This window comes from Pimephales promelas, chromosome 21 (genome assembly GCF_988280905.1).
Source record: "Pimephales promelas chromosome 21, fPimPro1.hap1.1, whole genome shotgun sequence".
Lineage (NCBI taxonomy): Eukaryota > Metazoa > Chordata > Actinopteri > Cypriniformes > Leuciscidae > Pimephales > Pimephales promelas.
The window spans coordinates 10,897,206-10,919,949 of NC_142789.1; the positions used below are offsets into that span (position 1 = coordinate 10,897,206).

Below are 22,744 nucleotides of genomic sequence, written 5' to 3' on the forward strand. Positions count from 1 at the left end.
TTAGAACCCGTAACCTCTGACACGCTTGGCAAAAGATCTACAGAACTCAAACATAAGATCTGCGGATCGATGCATTTATTTACGGGTTGAGCAGAGTGGCTGCACAGTTTGACCAGCGGGCGGCAAGAACTTGCAATAACTATTTATCAGACCGGCCCTCGCAGCCTCGAAACCATAGAAACACTACCGGACCACCGGTAAAAGTCCCGACTTACCCGATTGCCACTCCGCCCCTGCACGCTATTAAAAAATATAGGCTATGAATCGATTTTTGGAATTCTATGAATCGATTCTGAATCGGTAAAGATTGAATCGCGATTCAAATGTGAATCGATTTTTTTTCACACCCCTAATAAATATGACTGCTCTTTCGCTGCTAGTTGTTGCATCCTTGATCGAGATCTTTGCGTGCATCCCTGAAGGTAATTACTCTTCAGTCCAGTTTACTGGAAAAGTTTTTGATCTAATTGCTCTGGTTTAAGTTTTTAACTTGATATGCTCTGAACAAGACCAAGTTAATTTTTCATCTATTACTTGAACTGTGTAGGTATATAGCTTTTGTAATTGTTCCACTTATACAGGACTGTTTGGATATACTGAAGTATTATAATCTGTAACCTTTTATTATTTTGCTACAAATACAAATCGTTGTGTAACCAGTATTTTGATCGTTTGTATAAATAAATGTTCATTTTATAAAGACGGAAGTGTTTTATTTTTTACTTCAGTGTACATGAAACAGTTCTATAAGCAATAGTCAGAGCATTAGAATCATTCTCGCGAGATCAAGAAGTCATCAGGACCAGTCCTCGAAATTAACTTTTTTACTTGGTAGCACTGGTGCTACCAACTTCAAAAAGTTAGGAGCACCAGCAAAAATTAAGGAGCACAACAACTACAAATTATATATAAACAGATTTCTTTTATTTAAAAACACCACCAATCAACACCAACAATCACTGGGTCTTTACACATCCTGTGGCCAGGATTTGAAATTTGGTCTCCTGGCTCTCTGTCCCTCCTCCATCCATCTCTTCACTGAAGCTGAGGCATCGAAAGCCTCCAAAGGAGGACCCTCAACGCTGATTCGGATCAGATCTTCCACTGTGTTCGGGTGTAATGAACATCTAATGTCTGATTTTATGCGCTTCTGTACAGAGAACCCTCTCTCACACTGTGCCGAAGACACATGAAGGATCAGCATGATCCTTACCAGATGAAGGATATTCTGAAACAAAAATCATTTAAATTTCATTGTCAGCGTAGAAGCATTCAGTGACAGCATAAAATAATGCAATAATTATAACAATCTAAAATATATTGATTGTCAAACTACTGAGACATTACATTACATAGCCTACCTGTAAGTCTGAACAATAGGGTTCCTTGGTCAGAAGGATTTCCCATAACCCGTGGTAGCTCTTGTCTTTGAAGGACATGAACACCAGAGTTTTCAAGGCCTGAAACTCCTCCGCAGCAAGGGCAAAGTCACAGCCATTCCTTAATTAGATACAATCCAACTGTAACTGGTTGGCTCTTAAATGATTAAAGCTTTTAACAAAAATGACAAAAAGTCTACATTTTCATTATTATCCATGAATTACCTTTCCAGTACAACTTTAAAATGGTCCAACAAGAAGTGGACCTCCTCAATTCCATAATCAACCAACTCCTCCACTGTCTCTGGCCAAACATCATGGTTGAAGACCTGGAAACATTGAACCGCTTTGGTTGCTGGAGTGTCTGTTCCATGTCCCTCATGACCTAAAGAAGACGTAAAAAGATGTTCCCTTTCGTAGTCACTTCGAGTTACGTCAGAAGTGACGGAGATTGGGGGATTTCGCATAGAAAGCCAATCCTCTTCGAGTATTTAAACACGAGCCAATGGCATGCAATGCCTTGGGGCTGCGGAAATTTGCATAGCGTACTCCGCCCTACTCCGTGAGTATAAAAGGAGGAAGTGAACGCAACCGCAGTATGTTTTCGCTTCGGAGCCAAGAGAACCTCTTCACTCCTAAAAGCTGATTCAAGACTCTTCGAGACGAGCGTCCTCTTCAGTGTTGGTGTGACGGCGGTACCCAGCGAGTTTCTGCATTGCCTGCGATCTGTGCAGTGGTCTGCCAGACTTTGCGCTTCTCCCTGGTCGCCTCAGCGCTGAAAGAGTGAATTTCCTCCTCTCTGTAAAAGAGCTACACGCGGCACGTCTTTTTAAAGACGGTTCGCCCGTGTTCTTCTGGATGCGGTCGATTTCTGTCGTCATCTGATGGTCGCGATCGCTGCTCTGTATGCCTGGGCATTCAGCATGCAGCAGCAGCGTTCGTGGATGACTCATGTTCCTGCTATGGGGACATGACCATCTCCACACTGAGGTTAAAAAATATATATATATATATAAAAAAAAAAAAAAAATCTCACTAGAGTGAGAGCCCCGGTCCCCCTTACTCGATCGGCTTCCTTCACGAAAGGGGGCCCGTCGACCGGGGACCCGGCGAATTAACGGTGACGGTGTGGCATAAAGCCCCGACGATTTCTCGGGCCACACCTCCCGCCTCAGTGCGTGAGCCAGCGAGCGTTAGTTCGATTCAGTCGGCTGCCTCTTCAGTGGTACCGGCTGCTTCGAGCAGCGCTCCAGATGATGATGTGATGTCGATCGCAGCATCACTAGGCGGGCTACAGTCCTCGGGAGATGAGGATGCGGCTGCACTGCCCCCTCCGGGAGAGCCAGCGCTGCCCGTGTCGGATCCCGAGCTGACGGCATGCTGTCTCGAGCCGCTGGGAGTATTGGGTTAGAGTGGCATCCTCCATTCTCCCCCGATCTCTCACGGAGGGATAATTGGTTTTTGGACAAAGCTGCCGCCGCGAGGCCACGGCCAACTCCATTGCCTTTTTTCCCCGAGCTGCATGTGGAGTTATCACGCTCTTGGGGGACTCCTCTGTCCACTCGAGAGCGCGATCTCTCCCCCGCCTTTCCCTCCTCGATGGGGGGGCCGCCCGTGGGTGCACTGGGATGCCCCCGCTGGAGCGCTCTGTTGCGGTACAGCTGTGTCCACAGGGCGCCTCCTCCGTGGTCCTCCTAGGCACCCATCCAAAGCCTGTAGGTTCTCGTCTGCCATGGCGGCGCGTTCCTATAGAGCGGCGGGACGGGCGGCCTCCGCTTTGCATGCGATGAGCACTGTTCAGATGCTCAGAGATATGCTCGAGGGCGGGACTGATCCAACGGCATTCGAAGATTTGCGGTCCGCCACTGACCTTGCTCTTCAAAAGGGCAACGGAAGTGGCCGCTCGCGCCGTTGGTCAGGTGATGGCCACTAGTGTGGTCCAGGAGCGTCAACCTTGCAGACACTCGGAGCGCTGAGCGGATTCGTCTGCTCGGCGCCCTTCTCTCCCAGGTTGGCCTTTTTTGGCGGTGCAGTCGAGAACTCTTGCCCAGCAGTCTCCACTGCCCAGGAGCAGACGGAGGCAATCAAACATGTTCTGCCCCGACGACCAGCTGCTGCCTCCACCCAGTCGTCGGCACAGATGCCTCCCGCTGCTCGCCGCCGAGGACGCCCCCCCGCGGCTCCCCTCCCTCCCGCCCCGCCCCAGCAGCAGCCTTCATCCGGGCCACGGCGTGGAGGAGGCCGCCGGCAGGCGTCACAGCCCCCTCAGGCCGCACACCCCGCTAAACGCCAGGTAAGCGATGATCCTGATACGGGCTGCTCAGTGATGGAGTTGAGTTTTTCCCCAGGAGGTGGGAGCAGGCCCCCTCCTGCCCCCGGTGGAGGGCCGGGGGGAAATCTTTCGTTTTCAGCTCCCGCTGCTCGCCCACGGGTGGGCAGCGCCCTGAGTTGGTTAAAAAAGACTTGACATCATCACTGAGCCCACAGACGGGAATGAGTGCGCTAGACGTTCCAGTGCGTCAGCCCACACATTCCTCTCTGTCTCTGAGGGCGCGGAAGGGTGCGAGTGTCGTCCACGGGCTACGCCAATCCCTTCCCCCTCTATCGCCAGACCCCCGGCAGAACAGACCCCCGTGGAACGCTCCGCCTTCCCTGGTCTCTTCTGTCGGGGAGCGGGCTTTCAAGGGCCAGGCATATCAGTACACGGTTCTCCCATTCGGGTTAGCTCTGTCCCCTCGCGTCTTCACGAAGACCGTCGAGGCAGCCCTTGTTCCCCTTCGCGAACACGGGGTTCGCATCCTGAATTTTTCTCGACGACTGGCTGATACTAGCACACTCTCGAGCTCAGGTTTGCGAACACAGAGACCTGGTGCAGAGACCTACGGCACCTAGCCCGTCTGGGCCTTCGGGTCAACCGGGAAAAGAGCAAACTTTGCCCCGTGCAGAGGATCTCTTTTCTCGGCATGGAGATAGACTCGGTCGCCATGTCCGCGCAGCTCACGAACGAGCGCGCGCACTCACTGCTGGCTTGCCTTCGACAGTTCGAGGGCAAGAGTGCGGTTCCACTGAAACTATTTCAGAGGCTCCTGGGGCATATGGCATCCGCGGCCGCGGCAACGCCGCTCGGTTTGCTTCATATGAGACCGCTTCAGCTGTGGCTTCGCGATCGAGTCCCGAGGTGGGCATGGCATCGCGGTTCGCTCCGAGTTCCAGTGACTCCAGCGTGCCGCCGAACCTTCTTCCCGTGGTCGAACCTCAGCTTTTTACGGACCGGCGTCCCTATTCAGCGAGTTTCCAGGCATCTCGTTGTCTCCACGGATGCATCTACCACGGGTTGGGGTGCCATGTGCAATGGGCATGCAGCCGCCGGTTCCTGGACAGGAGCCCAGCGCCTCATGCACATCAATTGCCTCGAGCTGTTGGCAGTACGGCTCGCCCTGCGCCGCTTCCGAGCGTTGCTCAAGGGCCAGCATGTGCTTGTCCGTTCAGACAACACTACGGCAGTAGCGTACATCAACCACCAGGGGGGTCTACGCTCGCGCCAGTTGTCGCAGCTCGCCCGCCACCTCTTGATATGGAGTCAGAAGCACCTGAGGTCCCTTCGTGCAGTTTACATTCCTGGAGACCGGAACTGGGCAGCCGACGAGCTGTCCCGGGCCCGTCCCATCTCCGGCGAGTGGCGACTCCATCCCCAGTCGGTCCAGCTGATTTGGGACCAGTTCGGGGAGGCACAGGTAGACCTGTTCGCCTCTCGGGACTCGTCCCACTGCGCCCAGTTTTATTCTCTGACCCGCGGCACTCTCGGCTCGGATGCGCTGGCGCACAGCTGGCCACGGGGCCTACGCAAGTATGCGTTTCCCCCAGTGAGCCTCCTTGCACGGGTGTTGTGCAAGATCAAGGAGGACGAGGAGCAGGTCTTGCTGGTAGCCCCCTATTGGCCCACCAAGACGTGGTTCTCCGAACTCATGCTCCTCGCGACAGCACCTCCTTGGCCTATTCCTCTGAGACCAGACCTACTCTCTCAGAGACGGGGCACTCTGTGGCACCCTCGTCCCGATCTTGGAGGCTGCACGTGTGGCTCCTGGACGGGACGAGGCAGGTTTGAGTTCGCTGCCACCTGCGGTGGCGGCAACCATCACTTCCGCAAGAGCGTCGTCCACGAGACACCTTATGCGTTGAAGTGGAACCTCTTCGTCATTGGTGTTCTTCTCGCGGAGAAGACCCCCGGAGATGTTCGATCAGTGTCGTGCTTTCTTTCCTGCAAGAAGGGTTGGAGCGCAGGCTGTCGCCCTCCACCCTTAAGGTTTACGTCGCGGCCATTGCCGCTTCTCATGAAGCAGTGGAAGGTAAGTCCTTAGGGAAGCACGACCTGGTCATCAGGTTCCTGAGGGGAGCGAGGAGGCTGCATCCGCCTCGTCCTCCCCTCGTACCCTCTTGGGACCTCTCGGTAGTTTTAAGTGCTCTGCAGAGGCATCCCTTTGAGCCTTTGCAATCGGTAGAGTTAAAGTTTCTGTCTATGAAGACAGCACTCCTGGTTGCATTGGCCTCCATCAAGAGGGTGGGGGACCTGCACGCATTCTCCATTGATGAAGCGTGCCTGGAGTTCGGGCCGGCTTACTCTCACGTGATCCTGAGACCCCGGCCTGGATATGTGCCCAAGGTTCCCACCACTCCCTTCCGGGACCAGGTGGTGAACCTGCAAGCGCTGCCCCCGGAGGAGGCAGACCCAGCCTTGGCACTGCTCTGTCCGGTACGTGCGCTCCGCACCTATGTCGACAGAACGCAGTGTTCAGGACCTCAGACCAACTCTTTGTCTGTCATGGAGGGAGCCAGAAGGGAAGGGCTCTCTCAAAGCAACGGCTGTCCCACTGGATAGTGGATGCCATTGCTTTGTCTTACCAGCAGCAAGGCCTTCCGTGCCCCCTTGGTGTGACGGCCCATTCCACTCGGAGTGTGGCCTCCTCTTGGGCTTTAGCGCACGGCGCCTCGCTAACAGACATTTGCAGAGCTGCAGGCTGGGCGACACCCAACACCTTCGCCAGATTCTATAATCTGCGAATTGAGCCGGTATCCTCTCACGTTCTCGTTTCGGCCAGTTCTGGATCCGCTCAGGTGTCTTCGCTTGCTCGCCACTCCACTCCCCGGACTGGATAAGTGCGATATTTCCTCAGTTCTTCCATTGAAGTCTTGAGTCCTCCAGCACCGACGATGCGGGCACCACTGCTGTGGCTCTGGATGCTGGCTAGGTGCCTCCATGCGTACGGTTCCCCCATGGTAACCGTCTCATGTGTATTATCCACTGTAAGCCTCTCGGAGCATGTGTCTTCCCTTGGCAAGCCATCTGCCACCCCTGGAGCTGAAATCAGTAGCCACCTGCGGTTGGTGCTCCAGTGATTCCATATGTGTTCCTTGTGGCCATATGTGTTTTCGTAAGTCCTCCCTTCGGTAGGCAGCTGGTAGCATGTCCCATCCGGGATATGTTTCCCAGTGTACCTTGGTAATCCTGTGTCAAAGTCGGATCCCCAAAAAAAAAAAAAAAAAAAAGAGGTAAGGCAGGGGTCCAGACTTTCGCAGGGCACTGGAAGACAGCTTGAAGTTGGCGTGATGGCACAGACCCCCAATCTCCATCACTTCTGACGTAACTCGAAGTGACTACGAAAGGGAACGTCTCGGTTACGTATGTAACCCTCGTTCCCTGAGTAGGGAACGGAGACGTTACGTCTCCCTGCCACTTCTGCTGTATCGCTGGGTAGATGCCGAGTTCAGTCTTGGCTCCTCAGCGAAGACATACTGCGGTTGCGTTCACTTCCTCCTTTTATACTCACGGAGTAGGGCGGAGTACGCTATGCAAATTTCCGCAGCCCCAAGGCATTGCATGCCATTGGCTCGTGTTTAAATACTCGAAGAGGATTGGCTTTCTATGCGAAATCCCCCAATCTCCGTCACTTCTGACGTAACGTCTCCGTTCCCTACTCAGGGAACGAGGGTTACATACGTAACCGAGACGTTTCTATTATAATTCTATTTTGTTTTTGTTTTTTATTACTAAAGTGCAAACTGAGTGGAATAAGGTTAGTAAATGGCCTTTAGTTTTTTTAAAGATAGTGATTTATTTTAGTGCAGTTCATCAAAAGTATTTAATTCACATATACAGTAATGTTAACCATCCTGATCTTAATAACATACAAAGTAGGCTGCTGAACCGGAGACGAAGCTGTTTAACTATTGCAGCAACAGTGGTCTCTATCTGCTTCTGCAGTCTGGGAGCAGTCTGACTGATTAGTCCATCCGTAGCCATATTCCCTGCCTCTCCTTTCCTCAAAGGAACTCCCTTGACAATAGAGAATGAACAGTGCACATTACAAATGAAAAAAAAAAAAATGATTCTAAATTTTGTTAGATTTCAGTTTTTATATAATTACTCTTCACTACAAACATTATTTAATGATTTATTTAACTAGCAAATGACAATAATATAAAAGTATTATAAGGGTTGTACCCGAAACATAAATTGAGGCCTCTCTTCCTGCTCCTGCTCTTGCTCCCTAGCATCTCTCTGCCTTTTCATGGCTATGTGGAAGGAAGCTAGCCTACCATTTGGACATGGCCTCAGAGCCATTGCCTCAATGTTGAGGATAAGGTTCCTCAAGCTGCTGACTGCCTGTTAATGTGATTCCATCTAGACATAACTTTGTTGTACTCTTAACATGGCAAAGTATGTCAAAATAATGTTGATTTATTCTTTGACAACTAGTTAAAGCTTACCTGGGGGAGGATCACATCATTTCTTTGCAGTAATAGGCTGTATTTACTGATGGCAGAAAATAAATCTGCCAAGAAATGGCAGAATGCCAGGAATGAGCCATCCTCCATGGTCTCTTTGACCTGCATAGAAGAACACAGCAAATGTATCCCCTTCCCTCCCTTTAACTCACTGTACAGGGGCAATATCCAAATTTCCACCTCTAGTGTACACTGACATGCTTTGCTCGGCCAGCTATATCCGCATTCATTGATGATGCAGCCAGGTGGTCCATATGAGCAAATACAGCGGTGTACTGCCCAGCATCTTCCAGGGTCCCCTCCTTCTCCTGCTTCAGAAGCACATCCAATGCCCTGGATACATGTGACAACCATCGTGTCCCCTTGACCCCACTTGGATTGTTCACCAACACATTCAGTTCAACTCCAAGGCGTTTTAACTCCCTTCTGGATTTTGAACTGAAGTGGTAAGTCTTCCAAATTAAGTGGAGCAGGTTGTACACATTGCCTACCCAAGGTGAATCCTTCTGAGCAGCCAGTAGGGCAAGCTCCATTCTATAATAGTGAACACATCTGACATTTCAGTTTGCTATAAAGAGCCTTAGGTTTTTTTTTTTTTTTATCTGTGCGTTAATGATCATTATCAGCTCACCTATGAGGCATGCAGTGAAATGGGATGATGTGCTTTCCCGCGTCCTCTTGGAGTTTTGTTGATACTCCTCCCTTCCTCCCAAGATTCACAGCTGCTCCATCAGCTCCCATGGCCACTGTCTTCTGGAGCCAGTCCAGGCGTGACTCTCCGAGTCCAGCAAATGCTGACTTGGTGGCTGCATAGATTCCTAAAACAATTCCCATTAGTTTAAATACTGTTTACACAGGGCTAACAGCATTAATAATTTATCAATTACATTTAATGAATAAATCCAATTACTAGAGCTAAGATTGCAATATCATTCCTAAATGACAACTTCTTGTCTATTAAACATGTATATTAAAAATCACAGCGGAACATTATGGTGCTCCTGCTGACTCAGAGAGTATATTCAACTACGCAGTATTGTTATTTCTGTGTTATATTACAAAGATTCTTATCACAGAAGAGCTTGAATCGGAACTAGAATTAAAGATTATGGTTTGGACATAAACACTGACGTCTACAGAAGCGATCAAAATAGAGACAAGCACCTTTTGAAAGTAGGGGTGTAACGGTACACAAAAATCACGGTTCGGTACGTACCTCGGTTTTAAAGTCACGGTTCGGTACGTTTTCGATACAGCAAAAAGAAAGAAATGCCAGAGAAATTTCCTATTTGTTTAAAGAAAAAAATATTTTTAAATAAGTGTGAGTTTTCCTAGATCTTGAAACTTTCAGGTTTATAAATGGGGGTCATCTTTGAAGGATGAACAAATAATGTTTTGGTCATCACACACTCAGAAAAAAAAGGTACAAAAGTTGTCACTGGGGCTGTACCTTTTCAAAAGGTAAACTTTTGTCCATTTCATGAGCTAATAAGTACATTTAGGTGTTAATATGTACATTTTGGGTGTTAATATGTACATTTTAAGTGTCAATATGTACATTTAAGTGTTAATATGTACATTTTAGGTGCTAATATGTCCATTTCAGGAGGTAATATGTCAATTTCATGAGCTAATATGTCCATTTTAGGTGGTAATATGTACATTTAAGGTACTACTATGTACATTTTAAGTGTTAATATGTCCATTTTAGGTGCTAATATGTACCACTAAGGTACCAATATGCAGCCTTTGGGTACAAAAGTGTACCTTTTGAAAAGGTACAGCCCCAGTGACAGCTTTTGTACCTTTTTTTCTGAGAGTGCATTAAAAATAACATTTAAATATATATTTATTTATATAATATTTGAATTTTGAAGTGCTGGAAAAAGATGTGTGAAGTACTTGAAAGCATTTCACCATTCCAGCCAAACTGGTTCCAGTTAGTGTTACTATATTAAACCCATGGTGAATGTTGCTGGTCTGTGGACGAAAGTATTACTAGTTCATTCACGGCACAATGTTTCTCCTGGTTTCCATGACAGCGCTGTTTGATCTAATAGAGATCTACGGTAAATAACGGAGAAATGTGAATGCTTCTCACTGACTAGATCTCGCAGCGATGCTATTACCTCAGTGGCGAATTCAAATGTTTTCTTTACCGGATCTCTTAGCGCGGTGTAGTAACAGTGTTGCTTGATCGAGATCGGCTCGCGCTACACAGATGTTGCTGGTCCGAACTGATAAACGATCCATGAAGCACATAACGAGTAGCGCAGTTTCGTTCTGCTTTCATTACGCTTGCCATTTGATGTTGCGCAACATTGTGTTGGCCGCGTCAGCACGAATTTTGCCGGCAGGAAAAATTATCCAAGCAACCGTTCGGTTTGTATGCGTACCGAACCGGAAGCCTCGAACCGAAACGGTTCAATACGAATACATGTACCGTTACACCCCTATTTGAAAGTAACATGGAGCTTCAAATAACAATTGTATCGATCACATTGTTACTCCACTAGGTGGCGACAAGTGACTTAAATGTATTTGTAATTGAATCATTCATTCAAGAGATTCGTTGAAAAAACGCTGATTCATCCATTAATGAAACAAGCAAAGTATTTATTATGATATTATTCATATATTGCTATATAATACTAAATAAGCTAAGTTTTAATAAAACAATATAAATAAAAAAAAAACATCCTCACCATCAGCATTGGCATGTTCCACCTCAACGTGTCCGACGAGGATGTTCGTGGGCTGTCCATCCAGCAGGACGCGGACATACACGATCACACACTCCTTGACAGACAGGTCGGTGTCTCCGTCGATAATAAAGGAGATGTACTGAGCTGACGACACTTGAACTGCGGTGTTCTCGCGGATAGTATCTGCTATGACCCCGATGATATTGGCACATGATTTCTCATTTGCATACGTCATGTTAATCACAACTCCGTTCTTTTTCATGAGCTGCAACATGGGTTTAAATTTAGTGAAGGCAAGCTCTTCTTTGGCGATGGTGTATGCAGTGTTAAATTTTACGTTTAGCTCTGTCAGTATAGCGGAACGACAGGCAGCATCCTGGCGATTAAAAGCCTTAACAATGGAACCTGGTTTGTTTGCCACACACTTGTCCCTACATTTTTTGTGCTTGGCACTCTCTCCGTGTTTAACCAAGCTCTCGCGCTTAAAATGTATAGATCCAGTTGCGAACGCTGTGTTACCTGCAAACTCTGTCCCACAGGCTTTACAGTGAGCGCAGTACATTGAACCATCAGCATAACGGAGCCACTCGAAATCTTTTAGCCATTCTCTCCGAAAGCTGTACGATTTCTTTTCAGCTGGTGGATCCACATTAACCACATCACCCACATCACCAACTCCAGGATTTTTTGTGACTTTATGTGACGGTGTACAAAAGAAATCAGTCAGCGTTCGTTTCATATTCTCCAGCCTTAATTTCGCGCGGTAGTTGGCTCCCTGTCACGTGACGGAGCGCCGCGAAAGGGAGTGAATTGACAGCTAATATTAACCAATCTAAAATCTGCTTTAAAGTTAAGAACGTAAGGATGAAGTTTGATTGGTTATTTAACGTTGGATAGAATGATGGTACGGCCACCGCGTATCAGCATAAGGTACACAGTAATTTGCGAACTTTTTGTGGAGAAATGAAAACAGGTCGCACCACAACCATTATTTGCACTCGCACTAATGCTCCCAAATATATTTTTAGGTCGCACAGGTTAAAATTCAGGAGCATATGCGACCAAAATGGTCGCAATTTCGAGCCTTGAGGACCCCACGGAATCTTCTCCTAGAAGGGTGAGTATGAATTGAATTAATGGTTGTTAGGAATAAGTTATTGTTTCACATGAGTGTAGGGATACACCTAGATTTACTGGTATAGGTTAAATGAGCTATGAAGGATAGTTATACAGGAATTCTGACCTGACAGCAAAAGGCCATCTGGCCACTTCGATACCAGGGGCTCTTCAGGAGCTGAGGTAATACCAGATCTCACCACAGTGCGCAAGGCGTACTAGGAAGGTGTAGACTGTAAAACCTAATAAAAGTGTGTGGGGTAGCCCAACCAGCTGCCTCTAGAGGAAAGATCCTGCTGCGAACCCCATGATCTCAATTGCCGCGCCGCCTCAACGAACGCGGGACCGGAACCATGGGGAACGCGAGCCTGACCATGCTCATCAAAGCTGTCCAGCTGGGAGCGCATGGATAGTGCTTCACAGTCTGCACAAGCAGCTCCCTCGAGAGCTGCTCGTGCCTGCTGCGCTCCCAAACAATTCACACATAAAGCATACGTGTCCCCACCCGTGATATAACAAGGGCATGAATGCACACATCTTTTGAATTGTTCGCTGGCCATAATACTCAGTGACAAACAACACCAAATAAAACAAACCGTTTCAACACAGAGCACTTGCTGAAGAGCGAAAGCTGGTATGTGTTTTGTCAGCGTCACTTTTATGCTTCCGGTTATGCCGGTGCATGTTACGTCATGACGCAACGCCACTTAGGATTGGAATAGTTTCATTCATACTTCAGAGGCACAAGCTTAGGGAGCGTCCCCAAAGTGTCGATTTCTCGATGCGGTGTTGAGTTCCCTCGAAAGGGAACCTTCGTTTCACTACCTCATAGCTTGTGGTCAGTCTACCTCGGATGGTTTAGACATTAGGTTTGATAATCTAAATACTTATCGAGAATACTGTTGTTCTGTATCCCTACTCCGCGTTCCGGAAGCAGGAAGTGTGACATCGGCCTATAGACCTTATTCAGAGCAGCGCCATGACAGGTATGAAAGTGAGGCTGTGAGGGATAGACTTACCGTGTTCCCAATGGCATCCGCTGTAAAAAGTTGAATAAAGCTCCTAGATTTCTTACAATTTTCCACAGCTTACATTGTCGGGAGTTTTTTGTCAACTGACATTTCTTGGAAAGATATTTTTCCACTGTTTCATGACACAACAATCCTAAAACACATTAAATAACAGTACATCCCATTGAAGAGATGTATGACTATCCCTCACAGCCTCGCTTTCATTCTCATTAAAAATCAAAGATGGCGCTTCCGTGAATAAGGCGTATTACTTTAGGCGCTTTTCCACTGCATAGTACGGTACGGTTCGGTACGTCTCACTTGTGGTGCTTTTCCACTGCATGGTACAGTACAGTACGGTTCGCTTTAGGTCGCTTTAAATGGTACCTGGTCTGTTGAGGTTCCAAGCGTACCGTACCGGTACTAAAATGTGACGTGAAACACTGCAGATCACTGATTGGTCAGACAGAATCGTCACTACCAGCGTCACTACTAGCGTCATTGGATTTGCGACACTAGACACGAGACACTTTTTTAGCAGTATTTTGTTTTGCTGCCATCAGCCTCATTTTAAACACATTTTTCCGTCTAGCAGTTAAAAACAACCACATACCGAGAATCAGGAACACCATCCCCTCGATAGTCTCCATTGTTCCTGTGCTGTGGGTTTGAAAATGTGGCGCTTTTAAGATGATGTCATGGCAGTAGAGGCGCACGCAAATAACGATCAGTCCCACACACTTTGAAGGGGTACTACTGCAGTGGAAACGAAAAGCGATCCGAACTGTTCCGCGCCGAGTCGAAGCGTACTGAGCCGAACCGTACCGTACTATGCAGTGGAAAAGCGCCATTTCTTAAAGTAACTTGCCCAACACTGATTATAACAAATAAATAAAAAGATATTTGGAAAAGTCCCTTTAGTTTAAAATGAACGCTCAGCTCAGTTTTTGGTTCACACTGTTATTTGATTGTTTCTTTGTTGTTGTTGTTTTCAAATACAAACTTTTTATTTCCATATTTATGTATAATTGCATTTTTTCACACATTTATTTATTTATTCATTTATTTATAGATTTATTCATTTATTTATTTCCACATTCATTTATGTATGTATGTATGTATGCATTCATATATGCCTTTATGTCTACATTTATTTATTTTCACATTTATTTATTTATTTATTTATACATTTATTAATTTCCACATTTATTTATGCCAACATTTCTTTCTCTGTATGCAAATGAGGGGGCTGTGCTTTAACTCAGACATCAGCAATCGAGCTTTGAGGCCACAGTGACACCTTGTGGTTTTGTTTTGACATTTTTGTCTCCTGCGGTCTAATGGTCCTCTGTACTGGTTGGTCGCAACCCAAAAATGTATTGCAGGTCTGTTTAAAAAAAATAATACACAATAGGCTACAGCTCACGGGAGCTTGTGAAGGCATGTTTAACAGGTAAAAGTAGGCTACTTTCAATAAAAGGTCCAGCATATTAGATTACTTTTAGCTGTTGCTATAACATCTTGAGTAAGCAATTGAGTAATAGATTAACTCTCTGTCGTGAGCATTTCGCTTATAATAACCCTGTCCAACGTATCTGCAAACATTATAAACTGGTACATTTGCCTTCCTGAATGTGCGTCTCCTCTTGTGTTGAGTGTGTGTGGACGCAGATGTGCGTCTCCTCTTGTGTTGAGTGTGTGTGGACGCAGATGTGCGTCTCCTTGTGTTGAGTGTGTGTGGACGCAGATGTGCGTCTCCTCTTGTGTTGAGTGTGTGTGGACGCAGATGTGCGTCTCCTCTTGTGTTGAGTGTGTGTGGACACATTGTTTTATTGAATTGTCCATTGTAGCGCATTGCATTACAATGCTCCATTCACTTTGACCTGTTTAATCTTTGAATGTCTAAATGCAGAAAAATGGTCCCACACCAGCTAATTACCCTCTGGCTCAGACTGCTACAGTTGCCACGCCCCTGGGTTTAGAAAAAACATTAGGCTGGGTAGACAGAATTTTCATTTTTGGGTGAACAGTTTATCATACTTATTTTTCTACTATAAACAATTTCAATACTGTTGGGTCATTTGATGTCCAATATAAGATACAGTTGTAATAAAAAACAATTGATAACCACTGAACTAAGGTACCCACAGATTGACTGGTTGATGTGGTGACAAGTACTCCACAATGGAGAGAAGATTAAAAACAGAAGGATGAGAGAGGATGAGAGCCAGTGGCAGAAAAAGGAGACCCTAGCCAGAAAGAAAAACAATTCGCCTTTCATCTTTATGACTTTCAGTCATCTCAGAAACTTACTGGATCTTCTGTCACTTCAGGAGGGCAAAAAATACATTTCTACACAGATTGTGAATTTTAAAAGTGTGCAAAGGGGTGACACACTCCGATCTGTGGCACACATGCAGTCTGCGCAGGTGTTCAGGTGAGCGGAACTGATATCCCCAGCAGCCCCATCCCACAACCAAAGGGGGGCGTCATCAGTGGTAGTAATTTACATCTATCATGTTTCATAGGTGGATGCAAAGATCTGGAGATAAATATCCCCCCCCCCCCCCTGCTCATGGCTGCCTCAGGGTAATGTAAAGATGAACTGAATATAAAGAGACATTCAAGAGTGGAGGTGATGGGAAACCTCAATGAAGTACACTCAGAGCCGGCCCGAGGCATAAGCGAACTAAGTGGCCACTTCGGGGTTATTTTACATTTTTATTTTTTTTAGATTACTTAAACAAGTGACATAAATCAATGAATATGACTGAATGAATCATTCAAGACAACAAAACTCTGATTTAATGATCAATATACCTGCCTACAAGTTACAAGGGCTGCTGTGTCTGCCAGCGTTTAAAGGGTTAGTTCACCCAAAAATGAAAATTCTGTCAGTATTTACTCACCCTCATGTTGTTCCAACCCCGTAAGACCTACGTTCATCTTCGGAACACAAATTAAGATATTTAAGATATTAAGATCGCTCCTGAATACTAGTCCATAGGCTTCTTGAGGGAATGACTCTTGCTGGGATCGAAAAGTCATTAAAGACATCGTTAAAATAGTCCAAGTGACTACAGTGGCTCAATTTTAACTTTATCAAACGACGAGAATACTTTTTGTGCACAAAAACAAACAAAAATAACGACTTTATTTCAACTATTCACTTCCTTCTCCATGGGCCTGTAGTCAGTTAAAGGAGAACTCCGGCAAACAATGAACCTTTGGTCAAATAAAACATCGGTACATACAGTAGTCAACCGTTCTCTGAGATTTGTTTTCATGATAATCGAATGTAAAGAGTTAAATCTCTAAAAACTGTTTAGCATATAATGCTAGTGATGGGGGCATTGACTAAGTAAAAAGAAAATGCTAGTTTATACCACTCACAAGGCTCAAAATAGCCCCACACTAACGCAGTAACATAATGAGGCTCCATACATGCAAAACGAAGCATTGAGAACTTTGTAAGTGTACAGACCGTTTAATAAGAACATACTTTATGAAGACAGTTCACTTCGCGTATACAGACAGGAGCCATCTTAAAAAATAGTCTCGAAAAGTCAAACCACAAACGTCGTGCAGAGTGATCTGAACTGTATGAAGTTCAGCGAACTTCTGAACTGTATGAACGGCGTTCGGGGATCGATTTATCGAGACTATTTTTTAAGATGGCTCCTGTCTGTGTACGCGAAGTGACCTGTCTTAATATCTTAAATATCTTAATTTGTGTTCCGAAGATGAACGAAGGTCTTACTGGGTTGGAACAACATGAGGGTGAGTAAATACTGACAGAATTGTCATTTTTGGGTGAACTAACCCTTTAAGTCATGCGCATAATCCTCTAGACACCTCGCACGTGCATAGACAATTTGTGCGCAACTGCGCCTAGTCATGGTATCGGTATTGGAGAAAACAGCCCACAGGGGAACTTAACCTTCAAGGTGTTAGGATAGCAGTTTGAATAAATAATAAACATAGCAGTTTGAACTCTTCTCCACTTTATTATACCACACATCAGACCTCCAAAAACCCGCGACACTCCAGTTGCCTACCAAGTGCGCAGTCTGCGCGCGACCCATCTACGGCAAGCCCCGAGGGGAAAAATACATTGCATACACACATACAACGAGCGCCAGGACATCATTACCGGTATTATAGTAACAGACTTTGTTGGATTATGTCATGTATATCTAACAAAGACTGTTACGATAATAATAATTATAAAGCTTTTGAGGACAGTTACACTGTATTGAGACAGTTGAGAAATAGTAGGCCAAATATTTTTAGTTTTCAACAATAAGCTTGTTGAAGCCTTGCTCTAATGTTTATCAGTTTTGTCATAATTTTAGCAAATAATTTCTTTTATATGTTTTGAGACTGTTAAAACTTTTTTTTTATTTAAGTAGGCATCTATTTTTTTTATTAAGTAATAATTTTGTTGTAGCCTAATACATAACCTAAGTGTATTCATTTATAATGTATCATTATTGCGTGACATTTTTGTCAATAATCGTCAAACACAGGTGACTCCGCGTTGTGGGAGGGGCCCCCAAAATCAAATTCTGCTTAGGACCCCCAAAAAGCTCGGGCTAGCTCTGAGTACACTCTCGCTGATTTAAGAAACTAGTTTGGCTACTACATTTTCATGGAGTAAAGGACAAAAGTGTTCTGTGCTGGTCTATTTCTGTAAAGACCTATTTGTGTCTGTGAAGTGATGTGTCTTTGAGAGAAGGTTTAAACAGATTTAAAGATCGAGGATTATGGAATAAAAGAGGACCTGGTGCAGAAATTACTCAGGATTTGGACAAAACTCAGTCCAGAAGCGCATAGGCTTGAGTCTTATCAGTGTCCCTTTGTACCAATCACAGAAGAGTCACCAATGATGAGTTCATTACTTTGATTTTACTGAAATGGGATCAGGATTTTATGTACGAGAAATAGTGCTTAAAAGTGTAATGTGTCATTATTTGGGGGGGGGGGGGGGGGGGGGGGGGGGGGGCACAAAAGCACAAAATGATTGTGCTTTTAAAAACAATCATTTTGTTTGGGATTATATTTGACTCATGGGTCAGGTTATACTGTACACAGGTTACACTGGTGGGTCTATAAAATTCATTATGCTGGAATTGTAAATAGTATAATGAGAGGCAACTTCATTTGTATTAAAATGCTTAAATGGAACATTTTGCATGTAATTTCAATGTTTTTTTATTATTTTATTTACTATTTTACATACAGGAGTATATTTCTGTTAATTAATGACCACAATTAAAATTACACGTAAGATTCTTATGCTCACAAAGGCTGCCTTTATTTGATCAAAATGCAGAAAAACATGCATACTGTTTTTTTGTCAAGTCAAGTCACATTTATTTATATAGCGCTTTTTACAATACAGATTGTATCAAAGCAGCTTCACAGTGATAACATGAAAGTAGTACAACACAGATCAATAATATTGTTGAATATTAAATGTCCCCAACTAAGCAAGTCAAAAGCAAGGCAACAGTGGCAAGGAACTAAAACTCCATCAGGTGATTGGATGGAGAAAAAAACCTTGGGAGAACCCAGGCTCAGTCGGGGCCAGTTCCCATTCAGGGAACTGCGTGTAAACGCCGTGGGAACGCCTCTGCGTGATGAGTCATGAAGCACGTATGAAATCTGTCCAATGGCGAGACGGAACGTATCGACGTATCGACCAGGAAACTATAAAGCACCCACGAAAACACAGTCTTCACAAGCACTCTATGTATGAATATTGTCTGTCTGTCTGAAAATATTGTCTTTATATATATACAAACCCAATTCCATAAAAGTTGGGACACTGTACAAATTGTGAATAAAAACAGAATGCAATGATGTGGAAGTTTCAAATTTCAATATTATATTTAGAATACAACATTGATGACATATCAAATGTTTAAACTGAGAAAATGCATAATTTTAAGGGAAAAATAAGTTGATTTTAAATTTCATGGCATCAACACATCTCAAAAAAGTTGGGACAAGGCCATTTTTACCACTGTGTGGCATCCCCTCTTCTTTTAATAACAGTCTGCAAACGTCTGGGGACTGAGGAGACAAGTTGCTCAAGTTTAGGAATAGGAATGTTGTCCCATTCTTGTCTAATAAAGGCTTCTAGCTGCTCAACTGTCTTAGCTCTTCTTTGTTGCATCTTCCTCTTTATGATGCGCCAAATGTTTTCTATTGGTGAAAGATCTGGACTGCAGGCTGGCCATTTCAGTACCCGGATCCTTCTTCTACGCAGCCATGATGTTGTAATTGATGCAATATGTGGTTTGGCATTGTCTTGTTGGAAAATACAAGGTCTTCCCTGAAAGAGACGATGTCTGGATGGGAGCATATGTTGTTCTAGAACTTGGATATACCTTTCAGCATTGATGGTGCCTTTCCAGATGTGTAAGATGCCCATGCCACACGCACTCATGCAACCCCATACCATCAGAGATGCAGGCTTCTGAACTGAGCGCTGATAACAACTTGGGTTGTCCTTGTCCTCTTTAGTCCGGATGACATGGCGTCCCAGTTTTCCAAAAAGGACTTCAAATTTTGATTCGTCTGACCACAGAACAGTTTTCCACTTTGCTAGAGTCCACTTTAAATGAGCCTTGGCCCAGAGAAAACGCCTGCGCTTCTGGTTCCCGTTTAGATATGGCTTCTTTTTTGACCTATAGAGCTTTAGCCGGCAACGGTGAATGGCACGGTGGATTGTGTTCACTGACAATGTTTTCTGGAAGTACTCTTGAGCCCATGTTGCGATTTCCATTACAGTAGCATTCCTGTGTGTGATGCAGTGCCGTCTAAGGGCCCGAAGATCACGGGCATTCAGTATGGTTTTCCGGCCTTGACCCTTATGCACAGAGATTGTTCCAGATTCTCTGAATCTTTGGATGATATTATGCACTGTTGATGATGATAACTTCAAACTTTGCAATTTTTCTCTGAGAAACTCCTTTCTGATATTGCTCCACTATTTTTTGCCTCAGCATTGGGGGAATTGGTGATCCTCTGTCCATCTTGACTTCTGAGAGACACTGCCACTCTGAGAGGCTCTTTTTATACCCAATCATGTTGCCAATTGACCTAATAAGTTGCAAATTGGTCCTCCAGCTGTTCCTTATATGTACATTTAACTTTTCTGGCCTCTTATTGCTACTTGTCCCAACTTTTTTGGAATTTGTAGCTCTCATGAAATCAAAAAGGAGCCAATATTTGGCATGGCAATTCAAAATGTCTCACTTTCAACATTTGATATGTCATCTATGTTGTATTCTAAATATAATATTGAAATTTGAAACTTCCACATCATTGCATTCTGTTTTTATTCACAATTTGTACAGTGTCCCAACTTTTATGGAATTGGGTTTGTATATATCAAGAAATGGCGAGTAAACAGCAGCAGTTCAGAAAGTGTGTTCATCCCTGCCCTCGCTACATCACGGGTGGGGATACACACGATCTGTGTGTTGCTTGTTTGGGAGTGCAGCATGCTCAGTCAGCCCTCGAGGGGGCTGGCTGTGAGCATTGCGAGTGTCTGCCCATGAAGACACTCCGCTCCCGCCGGGCACTCTTCGAGGAGAGTGGTTCGGTGCGCGCTCCCCGCGGCTCGGGTCCCGCTGCTGCCGAGGCACAGCGAAGGCTTGCGTCGTGGGGATCGCAGATGGATTTATCAGCGGGGATGGAGACGGGCTCTGCCCTTTCTCTGCCCTTACCTGGTAGATCCAGCGCCTCAGATCTCGGTGCGGGGGTCCGCGTTGCGGTTTCTCCTGCCCGGGCTGAGGCTCCATCACTTCAGCTATCCAGTTCCGAGGAGCTGGATGTTGAAAGTGTGGAGGTGGAGTCTATGGACTCAGTGGAGATTGGGTACTCGCCATCCCAGTCTCCCGCGAACGTAGAGCTTATGGAGGTTTTGACTCGGGCTGTCGAAAAACTAAGCACTGAGTGGCCAGTCGAGAAACAAGAGTCGAGAGTGAGAAGTAAAATGGATGAGAGATATTTACCGTCTCACTTGCTGCCTCCACGCCGGTGTTTGCCCTTCTTTCCCGATCTACACACCGAGGTGTGTAGATCGTGGAACAGACCAGTGTCAGCTAGAATTTTGACACATCAAACGTCAATGTACTCTAATATTGCTGGGTCTAGGAGACAGGGTTATGGGGCGATGCCGAGGATGGAGGAAGTTTTGGCGAGCCATCTTTCTCCTGAGACGGCATCGTCTTTTAAAACACCTGCGTTGCCCACCAAGCCACTCAGAAATACTTCGGTCTTGGTGGGCAAAGCTTATTCAGCGGCGGGACAGGCAGCATCTTGTTTGCATACGATGGCCATTCTCCAGGCGTATCAAGCAGATCTGCTCAAGGAGATGAGTGAGGGGGAGGTCGTCAGCACTGACGTGATTAAAGAGCTGCGTCAGGCGGCAGATATTTCTCTCCGTGCCACCAAGGAGACGGCCAGATCAGTCGGCCGTTCTATGGCAGCCCTGGTGGCCACGGAGAGACATTTATGGCTAAATTTGGCGAGTATGAAAGAGAAAGATAAAGCTTTTCTCCTGGATGCGCCGCTGTCTACCGAAGGTCTTTTTGGTGGTTCAGTGAACTCAGTGATTGAAAGATTCCAAGAAGGAAGAAAACAGGCAGCGGCGCTCCAGAAATGTCTCCCCCTCCGTACTCATTCTCCCGGGGCTGCTGGGCGGGAGCAGCCCCGCCTGTCGGGTGCCTCGTCACATAGGGCGCAGCAGAAGAAGAGCGTCGCGTCTCGGGCTCCTCCCCAGCAGAACTGGGCCGAGACGCGGCGTTCTCAGGCGAGGTCTTCCCGGGACAGAACCGATCTGAGGACGGTTATTGTCACCAGGAAGGCCTCGTCGAAGAAGTCTGCTGAGGGTGGTCCCCACCGTGAGAGAGAGGTGTTCGCCGCTGAATCCGGCGCCCGTTCTCTCTCGGTGCCCTCAGAGGTCCGTTCTGCCAACCCTGCCTGTAAGGTGGGGCGCAGAGGGTCCCAGCGAGCGGTTTCCCGAGGAACGCTCGTTTGCTCCGAGGAACGATGCAGAACGGTCGTTAAACCCTACCTGTGCGCGGTCACAGGGCGCTGTTTCTGCTTTAAAAATTACTCGAGAGACTGGTACCCTTAGTAGAATTTCTGGCAGAATGGGAAAGTCTTCCAAATATATCTTGTTGGGTCCTGCAGACTATAGAACGCGGGTACGCGATCCAGTTCAGGTCACGTGCACCTCGTTTTCGGGGGATTTTGCCCACAGTGTTGACCCCCGAGCAGGCTCTGGTTATGGAACAAGAGGTGAAAGCTCTGTTACTGAAGGGGGCGATAGAACGAGTTCTTCCTCCCGACAGAGAGCTGGGGTATTACAGCCGGTACTTCATTGTTCCAAAGAAGGATGGGGGGCTGCGTCCGATTTTAGACCTGCGCCTCTTAAATCGGTCGGTAGGGAAGCTCAAGTTCAAAATGCTAACTCTCAAGCAGATCGTGTCACAAATCAGGTCCGAGGACTGGTTTGTCAGGATAGACCTAAAAGATGCTTACTTCCATATCTCCATCCTTCCGCAACATCGGAAGTTCCTGAGGTTCGCTTTTGGGGGCGAAGCGTACCAATATCGGGTTCTTCCATTTGGCCTAGCGTTATCTCCTCGAACCTTCACGAAATGCATGGACGCGGCTCTGGCCCCGCTGCGACTCCAGGGCATTCGCATTCTAAATTACATCGACGATTGGT

The 22,744-nt window shown here is 46.1% G+C and overlaps 1 protein-coding gene across 1 annotated transcript; it reads right to left on the minus strand.

The window, feature by feature from the left end:
- Positions 1 to 967: 967 nt before the first annotated feature.
- LOC120467209 (zinc finger protein 862) lies at positions 968 to 11,141 on the minus strand. Its single transcript, XM_089125364.1, is given in 11 exon segments — positions 968 to 1,228; positions 1,362 to 1,500; positions 1,605 to 1,708; positions 7,532 to 7,552; positions 7,555 to 7,720; positions 7,880 to 8,040; positions 8,145 to 8,264; positions 8,360 to 8,714; positions 8,790 to 8,830; positions 8,832 to 8,980; positions 10,868 to 11,141. Coding segments are annotated over 11 exon segments (1,791 nt in total).
- Positions 11,142 to 22,744: the final 11,603 nt, after the last annotated feature.